The sequence below is a fragment of the Lemur catta genome, chromosome 19, assembly GCF_020740605.2.
Source record: "Lemur catta isolate mLemCat1 chromosome 19, mLemCat1.pri, whole genome shotgun sequence".
Lineage (NCBI taxonomy): Eukaryota > Metazoa > Chordata > Mammalia > Primates > Lemuridae > Lemur > Lemur catta.
In genome coordinates, this window is record NC_059146.1 from 29866412 (window position 1) to 29875959 (window position 9548).

Genomic DNA, 9548 nt, shown 5'->3' on the forward strand with positions numbered 1-9548 from the left:
ATAATAAATCAATAATCATAATAGCTGCACCTGGGATTTATGTAGTGCTCGCCTTGTCAGGAACTATTCTAAGCATGTTACAAAATATTTTCTCATTGACTCTTCCCAACAACCCTAGAGGTAGGTGCTGTCATCGGTCCCATTTTACAGATGAGCACACTGAGACACAAAGAGGGGAAGTCACGTGACTAAAGTCACACAGCGGGGAATTGTGGTGTGAACCCAGGCAGCAGGGTCCAGATTCTATCCTGCAATGAGGCACTGCCTCTCAATCAATGGTAGCTATCTATTTTCATTGCTATTATTCCTTCAGTTTGAGTCCCGGCCCAGCTGTGGGAGGTGGAGCTCTGTGTTTCTGTTTCCTAGATCGGGGTTCTGAGTCCTGGAGACCCCACAGCTGAGCAGGTGCAGAGCTGGGGCTCCTAACTCTGGAGTCCCCGTTTCCAGGCCAGGGTTTTCGGTATGATACAGAACAGTGTCCTACAGGGAGTGAAGGACAAATTGGGGGCAGGTGCGGGGAGACTCAGGGATGGTGGGACACCCTGACCCTGCCTCTTTTTCTCTGTTCAGCCTGGTCTCTGTCTCCCTGTCTGTCTCTTTATCCCTCTGTCTTTCTCTCTCTTACCCTCGCTGTCTCTCCCTCTGCCTGTCTCTCCCTCCCTTCCTCTATCTCTGGGTCTCAGTCTCTCTTCTCCACATCTCCTTCTTCACTCTCAGTTTTCTGCCTCTTTCGGCTTCAGTCTCCCTCCCTCTCTCTTCATCTTCTTTCAGACGCTGCTCTGTCTCTCTCTCTTCCCGTCCATCTCTCCCTCCCCCTTGCCTGTCCCTGTCTTTCTTTACCTCTCTGTCTGACCCTGTCCCCCTTCCCATGGGCAGAAAGATGAAGGCCACTTAAGGCCACATCCCCAAACGCAGATTCCCAGGAGGTGGGCCAGCAGGGGCTGGGGTGCAGGGCAGGGTGGGGTGAAAACAGTTTCAGGGACGCCCCCTTCCCATCCTTTCCTCTTCACCCCCCACCCACCCGGTGTTGTGATGGGAGCTGACATGCCGTGGGCTGCAGCCGCCGCAGGGGGAATCCCTGCTGGAAGGTTTTGCCTGGAGCAGAGGCATAGTGTGAGTGTGAGTGTATGTGTGTGAGAGAGAGAGTGTGCATGTAGGCATGTATGGGGCCTTGTGTGTACCCACTGATGGGAGCATGAAAGTCCGCCCTGCTTGGGAGGTCAGCTGAACCTGGGATGAAACCAGACTTGGAGAAGGACTTCCTGGGGCTGAGCTGAGAGACCCTGGGGGTGTTTCTCAGCCCCTCCCACCTTTACATTCTCTCTGCCATTGCCCAGGTTGGGAGGGCGGAACCTTCACATTTATTGGGTACTTACTGTGTGCCAGGACCTGTGCTCAGTGGTTCATGAACTCAATGAAGATGGTACAATTCTCATCCCAATTTATAGATCAAGGAATTATGCTCTAGAGGAAATCATTGGTTTAGGGTCACAGAGCTAGCAAATGGGGGAACCAAGATTTGAACCTGAATCTGTTTGATTCCAAAGTGCTTGCTCTTTGAAATAATGGTGCACAGTTTTATGCCTGGTACATATTAGGCACCTTATGATGATGATGATGATGATAATTGCTAGCGCGTAATAAGCACATTTTATGTGCCAGGCACTATTCTAAGTACACCATGATCATTAATCAATTTAGTCTTCATGGAAGTAAGGCCTGTTTCTATCTCCATTTTACAGATGAAGAAACCGAGAATCAGAGAGGTTCAGACACTTGCCCGAGGTCACACAGTTAGTAAGTATCAGAGGTGGAACTTGAGCCCAGGGAATACTGTTTTGACATCCATGGTCTTGCACCATAGTTAACAGTGATTTTCAAAATATTTAGTGGGTACTGGAGGGCCCAGGCTGGGCCAGGTGTCAGCCCTCTGGTTGGGAGATCATGAGAGGTGTCGGAACTCCTAGGGGAGGGGCAGAGGTGGGGGTAGAAGACTCAAGAGAGGGGCAGTGGTAATTTACCAAGCAGCATGGAAATGCAGTCTGCCAGCTGATGAGGAGTCTGTCACCGTCCTGTAGCCCCCAATCGTGCGTGTTGGGTTGAGATCCAGGTCTGAGTCCTGGGGGGACATCCTAGGGTGATCAGGCTGGGGGCCAAGCCCTGTGCCTGGGTAACCAGCTCCTCCCCTCGCAGGTCTCACCCCCCTCTCCTCCTGCCTTCCCTGCGCACCATGGCTCCGGGCCCTTTCTCCTCGGCGCTGCTCTCGCCGCCGCCCGCTGCTCTGCCTTTTCTGCTGCTGCTCTGGGCTGGGGCATCTCGTGGCCAGCCCTGCCCCGGCCGCTGCATCTGCCAGAACGTGGCGCCCACGCTGACCATGCTGTGCGCCAAGACGGGCCTGCTCTTCGTGCCGCCCGCCATCGACCGGCGCGTGGTGGAGCTGCGGCTCACCGACAACTTCATCGCGGCCGTCCGCCGCCGAGACTTCGCCAACATGACCAGCCTGGTGCACCTCACCCTCTCCCGGAACACCATCGGCCAGGTGGCAGCCGGCGCCTTTGCTGACCTCCGTGCCCTCCGCGCCCTGCACCTCGACAGCAACCGCCTGGCCGAGGTGCGCGGCGACCAGCTCCGCGGTTTGGGCAACCTCCGCCACCTGATCCTCGGGAACAACCAGATCCGCCACGTGGAGTCGGCTGCCTTCGACGCCTTCCTGTCCACCGTGGAGGACCTGGATCTGTCCTACAACAACCTGGAGGCCCTGCCGTGGGAGGCGGTAGGCCAGATGGTGAACCTGAACACCCTCACGCTGGACCACAACCTCATTGACCACATCGCCGAGGGTACCTTCGTGCAGCTTCACAAGCTGGTCCGCCTGGACATGACCTCCAATCGCCTGCATAAACTGCCGCCCGACGGGCTCTTCCTGCGGTCCCAGGGCACCGGGCCCAAGCCGCCCACGCCGCTGACGGTCAGCTTCGGCGGCAACCCGCTGCACTGCAACTGCGAGCTGCTCTGGCTGCGGCGGCTGACCCGAGAGGACGACCTGGAGACCTGCGCCACCCCTGAGCACCTCACGGACCGCTACTTCTGGTCTATTCCCGAGGAGGAGTTCCTGTGCGAACCCCCGCTGATCACGCGGCAGGCTGGGGGCCGGGCTCTGGTGGTGGAGGGCCAGGCGGTCAGCCTGCGGTGCCGAGCGGTGGGGGACCCCGAGCCAGTGGTACACTGGGTGGCACCTGACGGGCGGCTGCTGGGGAACTCCAGCCGGACCCGGGTCCGGGGGGATGGGACGCTGGATGTGACCATCACCACCTTGCGGGACAGTGGCACCTTCACTTGCATAGCCTCCAATGCCGCAGGGGAAGCGACAGCGCCGGTGGAGGTATGTGTGGTACCTCTGCCTCTGATGGCGCCCCCGCCGGCTGCCCCGCCGCCTCTCACCGAGCCTGGCTCGTCTGACATCGCTACGCCAGGCCGACCTGGTGCCAACGATTCAGCTGCTGAGCGCCGGCTAGTGGCAGCCGAGCTCACCTCGAACTCGGTGCTCATCCGCTGGCCAGCGCAGAGGCCGGTGCCCGGCATCCGCATGTACCAGGTCCAGTACAACAGCTCTGTGGATGACTCCCTCGTCTACAGGTGGGTGTGGGTGCTGCAGTCCCAGGGCCACCTCCCAAGCCCAGGGGCCCTCCCTCCCACCTGCCCATTCCCCTGGCCTCTTGCTCTGGCAGGGTTCTAGAAGGTGGTTCACAGTTGTCCAGGCCCTGGTTCGCCTCTTCCCTTCTCTATTTCTGTCTCACTGTCTTTATTTTTCATGCATTTAGCCAATATTTGTTGAGCACCTACATGAGCCAGACCAGGGCTGGGCACTGGGGTGATAACAGTGACTGAGCCCAGCGTGATCCCTGCTCTTACGGGCATGGTCATGATTACTGCCTGCCAAAGGGGTCTGATTGTGTCCCTCGTCACCTAAGCATTCTGGAGCACAAGATACACATGCACATTTATAGTTACATTTTTTATTTACAAGTTATATATCAGTGTTACTGTACCAACATGTTTGGTGCATTATAGAAACAGAAAACAAAAACTATAAGAAAGATATAAGTTATTTCCACTCTCCCTTGGTTTAGAAGCCAATACCCTGGTGTGGACAGCCCTGTGTGGTATAGACAGACAGAAAAAAAGTTACTTTCTCCCACCATCTCCATTATAGAGAATAATGCTCTCACCTCTGTCTCTGCCTTCTCTCCCTCCTAGAGGCACCGAGCCCCTCTCTGTACGAGGCCCTGAGCTGGGTGCTTGGGGACACAGACTAAGAGACCCCGTCCCTGCCCTCAGGAAGCTCACAGCCCATGGGAGGGGGCACATAGTACACAGTGAACTCCGAGATGTGTTAGTATGGCTCTTGGCCACAGACCTGGCACAGAGTGGGCACAGTGCACAGTGGGCACTTGATAATTGGTTGTTAGCAGTGTGGATATCTCTCCTTCTCCCTATTTCTGTCTCTCTGCCTCCCTCATGCACATTGCAGAGTGCCTGCTGAATGCTCAGCCCTGCACTTGACTTCACCTGGGGGTGTCAGGGGGGCCAGAGCCCCAGCTCTTGGCCATGCTCAGCCATCACTGAGAAGCCCACCTCTTGGCCTCCACCTCCACCTTCCGCAGTGTTCTCTTGGCCACAGGCCTGGCACATAGTAGGCACCTTCCCAGTGTTGGCTGACTGAATAAATGCCTCTCTTTTTCCCTTGTCTCTGTCTTCTTCATTTTCCTCTTTTTTCGATTCTGATCACCAAACACTGAGTAGATGCCTACTGTGTGCCAGATTCTGTGCTGGGCCCCGGGCCTGCCGAGATAGATTAGACTCCGGCCCAGTCGTACGAACATTGGGGCAAACAAATGAACAAAACAAAAACCTTTACAAGGTACTTCTGAGTCGCTGCCTCCTTTGATTTTCCCAGCTCTGCTGTGAAGCAGCAATGATCCCCCTCTCATTTCACAGACAGGAAAATCGAGGCTCAGTAGGGAAGTCACTTGCCCAAGGTTACACAGACAGTAGCAGGGCTGTCTTTTTTATGCTGAAGACACATTTATTAAGCACCTACTATTTTCCAGACAGGGATGGATAATATATTTCTATAAATAACTCCCCATTTCTGTGATTCTCCACCTCTCTGTTTCTCTCTTCCCTTCTCCCTGAGCCATGGCCACCACATGGGGCTGGGTAGGGGAGGGTTTGCAGGCCCCCAGACCCTGCATGTATGCAGATGTTGATGGACCCCATCCCCAGCTGGGCAACAGACTCTGGGACTCTTCCTGTTTCCTCAGGGCCACAGTTCCAGTCCTCCATTCCAGATGTCTGTGCTATGGCACTGCAGGGGTTAACTTCCTCGCTGCTGCCATGGGTGGAGGTGACATCCAACCAGAAGCCTGCTTAGCTGCTTACTTGGGTCTTGCAGCCAATTAGAGGCACATGGGCACAAGCTTTCTTAAGGAGCCAGCCTGTCCTTGAAAAGGGGGAGCCCCTAGCAACTGGTTCTTTAGGGGAAGGAGCAGGAGGAAGCCAAGGCTCTCAGAGAGGGGAGATGTGGAGAGGAACGGGAAGACCTGAAACCAGGGCAGCCAAGGGTGATAGGGGTGGGGTGGCATTGTCTGTCAAATGCCAGGCAGGGGTAGTTGGAAAAGTCGGTGGGTCCTTATGAAGGGGTGGGGCCCTTGAAGTCTTTTGGTTGGAGGGTGGCTTTTGGTGGTGGGGGAACCTCTTGGAGGTGAGATGACTGAGGCGGGCATCCAGGACCAGAAGGCGGCCCTGCTGGAGGGGAAGGTAAAGCTTCTGAAAGAGAAGCAGGCTGTGCAGGTGGGGGTGTGGCCTTTCAGAGGAGGTGGAGCTTGTGCAACATAGTTCCACGCAGAGGAAGGGGCAGTCCTTGTCTCTGGTGACCCACTAAGAGCCTTTGCAGGAGAAGAGAGCTTGGGAGGTTGAGTGCCGGGCATGCACACAGCCGTGGACGTGGCAGTCCTGGTGTCACTGAGGCTGGACACGGCCAACAGTGTGGAAGGGATGTGCTCAACAGAAGAGGGCAGAGGCTAGTAGGAGTGATCCTCCAGAGGGGCGGTCTTACAGCTAGGGAGAAGTATAATGAGCAGAGTGTGAGCCACTGCAAGGGTTACTGGCCAACATTGCATGGGATGCAAGCTAATCGTGATATTATTAAGTGCCAGGCTTTGGATGTGTTAACTCATTCACCTCTCACACCATCTCTATGATGTAGGAATTCTTATTATCCCCATGGGGGGAAATGAGGTACAGAGAGGTTAAGAAACTTGTCTGAGGTCACAGAGCTAGCAAGAGGCAGACGAGAGATTCAAACCCAGGCAGTCTGGTTCCCAGACGTTCTCAGCTTAACCCTTTCTCTAAACTGACCCCCATTTGAGGGGAAGGGCTGACAACAAGAAAGGAGCATTGTGCTTGCGTGGCTACATTTGACCCAGTTATGGATGAACCTTACCTGGGATCGTGATTTGGTGACTTCTAGTGGTACAGGGTTGGACATGCAAATAAGGAGGGGTTGCCTCTAATATCTGGACAAGGAGGGGGCATGCACAGAGAGGACATGGTCCTAAGCACAGCAGGGGACCATCCCTAGTGGACCACTGTGGGGTGTGGCCCTTAATGAATGGGAATATTAGATGAAGGGCCAGGAAATTGTGCAGAAGATAGACAAAGCTAGATGCTTTTCCCAAAGGTGGGGCATCCAGATGCGGGGGAGTGACCTGTATCATGGTTTTCCCTGAAAGGCAGGAATATGTATAAAAGAGGGACTAAAAGAGCATCCATTGTCACAGTAGGAATAAGACAAAGGCTGTGAGTTGACCTCAGTGTCCACCTGAATGGAGGTGGGCCATGCAGGTAAGGGGCGTGGCATGTAGCATCTGTCTCCTTAAAGGGTAGAAATATGTAGATGAGGGAGCTTGAATGGCAGTTGTCCTGGTAGGCAGGAGACACTACTGGATGGCATGTCCCTTGAGGCCAGGGCATAAAAGCTATAGCACTGCTTTTGTTCTAGTAGAGTCAAAAAAAGAAAAAGAAAAAGAAAAGGAAAAAAAGCTATAGCACTCCTCTCCTGCCCCAGGGCTAGGATATGTAGATAAGGCAACATGAATGGCAGATATTGTCCCAGTGGATGCTGAGAAAGCAGGGAGGGGGTGTCAGGGGGTGGGGTATGCAGATGAGGGGCGGGGCCGGTAGCCGAGGTCCTTAGAGGTGGGATATGCTGATGGGCAGCTGTGGTCTCAGCAGTGGGTGAGACGCCCCCCCACCCCCAGCATGGTTTAGTCCCCAAGTTCGCCACCTGTAGGGCCTAAAGCCAAGGGACGTGGTTCAGAGCGGGGCTAACTCCGGCCTGATCCCGCCCCTCCTGCAGGATGATCCCGTCCACCAGCCAGACCTTCCTAGTGAACGACCTGGCAGCGGGCCGCGCCTACGACCTGTGCGTGCTGGCGGTCTACGATGACGGGGCCACCGCACTGCCGGCCACGAGAGTCGTGGGCTGCGTGCAGTTCACCACGGCTGGGGATCCTGCGCCCTGCCGCCCGCTGCGGGCCCATTTCTTGGGCGGCACCATGATCATCGCCATCGGAGGGGTCATCGTCGCCTCGGTCCTCGTCTTCATCGTTTTGCTCATGATCCGCTACAAGGTGTACGGCGACGGGGATGGCCGCCGCGCCAAGGGCACCTCCAGGTCCCCTCCGCGGGTCAGCCACGTGTGCTCGCAGACCAACGGCGCGGGCGCGGCGCAGGCACCAACCCTCCCGGCGCAAGACCGCTATGACTCGTTGCGCGAGGTGGAGTCCCCGGCTGCTTCCACTGTCGCCGTCGAGGCGAAAGCCCCCGCGGCCGAGGCAGCTTCCGCGGAGCCGGAGGCGTTCCTTGGACGCTCTCTGGGCGGCTCGGCCACTTCGTTGTGCCTGCTGCCATCCGAGGAAACTTCTGGGGAGGAGTCTCGGGCCGCGCTGGGCCCTCGAAGGAGCCGTTCCGGGGCCCTCGCGCCGCCAGCTTCGGCGCCCCCTACTCTAGCTTTGGTTCCCGGGGGGGCCCCGGCCCGGCCGAGGCCGCAGCAGCGCTATTCGTTCGACGGGGACTACGGGGCGCTCTTCCAGAGCCACAGTTACCCGCGCCGCGCCCGGCGGACAAAGCGCCACCGGTCCACGCCGCACCTGGACGGGGCCGGAGGGGGCGCGGCCGGGGAGGATGGAGACCTGGGGCTGAGCTCCGCCAGGGCGCGCCTGGCCTTTACCAGCACCGAGTGGATGCTGGAGAGTACCGTGTGAGCGGCGGGCGGGCGCCGGGACGCCTGGGTGCCGCGGACAGACGCCCAGCCGCACGGACGCCGGGGCGGGAAGGGGGAGAGCGCAGCGCGGAGACTTCTGACGGCAGGGGAGACGCCTGCCTCTCCCGCCCGGCGCACCCCCCGCGGGGGCGGGGCTGCCGCAGGCTGCGGCTGGGCCACGCCCCCGCGCCCAGGGGGTAGGGGCGGGCGCCGGCCTCCCCTCCCCCACGGACTCCTCGCTCCCCTCCTGCCCCTCCCCCCGCGCGCTCGCGGACCTCGCTGGAGCCTGTGCCTTACACAGCGAAGCGCGGGGAGGGGCAGGGCCCCCCGATACTGCAGCACTGAGACACGAGCCCCCTCCCTCAGCCCGGCACCCGGGGCAGGGGCGAGGGGCCTACTTCTTGTATCTGGCTGGACTAGATCCTATTCTGTCCCGCGGCGGCCTCCAAAGCCCCCACCCCACCCCACTAACATCCCCGGTCCCGTCGGGTCTGGCTTGGGGTCCCCCTTTCTCTGTCCTCCTCGTTTGTCTCTGTCCTGCCCTCTGTCGTCTGTCTTGCGTCTCTGTTCTTCCTTAATTGTCTCTCCTTTCTCTGTCCCGTCGTCGTCTCTTGTCCCTCTTCCGTCCCTTATTTTGTCCAGCCTCCCTGTTTCTCCCTATTTCTTCTCCCCACTACCCATTCTCCCGGGCAGGTCCCACTGGAAGGACCAGACTCTCCTCTATTCCTTCCTCGTACCCCAAATAAATCCCCACATGAACAAAATCCAAAACCAAATCCCCCTCCTTACCGGAGCTGGGACCCTCCGCCGCAGCAGAATTAAACTTTTTCTGTGTCTGAGGCCCTGCTGACCTGTGTGTCCGTGTGTGTGCGCCTTGCGGGGAGGGTGATCTAGACTGCAGCATAAGGACTCTAAGTGAGACCGAAGGACGATGACCATCTGGGGCCAGGGAGACTGGCAGAGAGCTGCCTACCCCTCTGAGAGACTTAGAGGTGGGGAATAATAACAGAAATAAAATGATCATAATAGCTAACACTTAGTGAATGCTTCCTATGTGCCAAGCACGTAAGTCATTTAACCCTTACAGCAACCCTAGGACATTCTGTTTTACAGGTGAGGAAACTGAGGCCCAGGAAAGTTAAGTAACTTGCCCAAAGTAGCAAAGCCGATTTAAAAAGGCAGGCAGCAGGGGCAAAGGGAAAGCTTCTGAAGGTTTGCTGAA

General features: G+C 57.3%; 1 protein-coding gene across 1 annotated transcript; it reads left to right on the top strand.

The window, feature by feature from the left end:
* The first annotated feature begins 1742 nt into the window (after positions 1-1742).
* On the top strand, positions 1743-9166 carry LRFN1 (leucine rich repeat and fibronectin type III domain containing 1). The gene is made up of 3 exons (XM_045532051.1): positions 1743-1797; positions 2194-3636; positions 7421-9166. The coding sequence occupies exons 2-3, from the start codon at positions 2231-2233 to the stop codon at positions 8325-8327; spliced, it is 2313 nt and encodes a 770-aa protein (XP_045388007.1). The 5' UTR covers positions 1743-1797; positions 2194-2230; the 3' UTR covers positions 8328-9166.
* The last annotated feature ends 382 nt before the right edge of the window (positions 9167-9548 follow it).

Bases quoted from the DNA above. Each gene is read 5' to 3' on its own strand.
- LRFN1 (XM_045532051.1), top strand. From the start codon at position 2,231: ATGGCTCCGGGCCCTTTCTCCTCGGCGCTGCTCTCGCCGCCGCCCGCT. The intron at 3,637-7,420 runs GTGGGTGTGGGT...CCCCTCCTGCAG, and splicing joins GATGACTCCCTCGTCTACAG to GATGATCCCGTCCACCAGCC.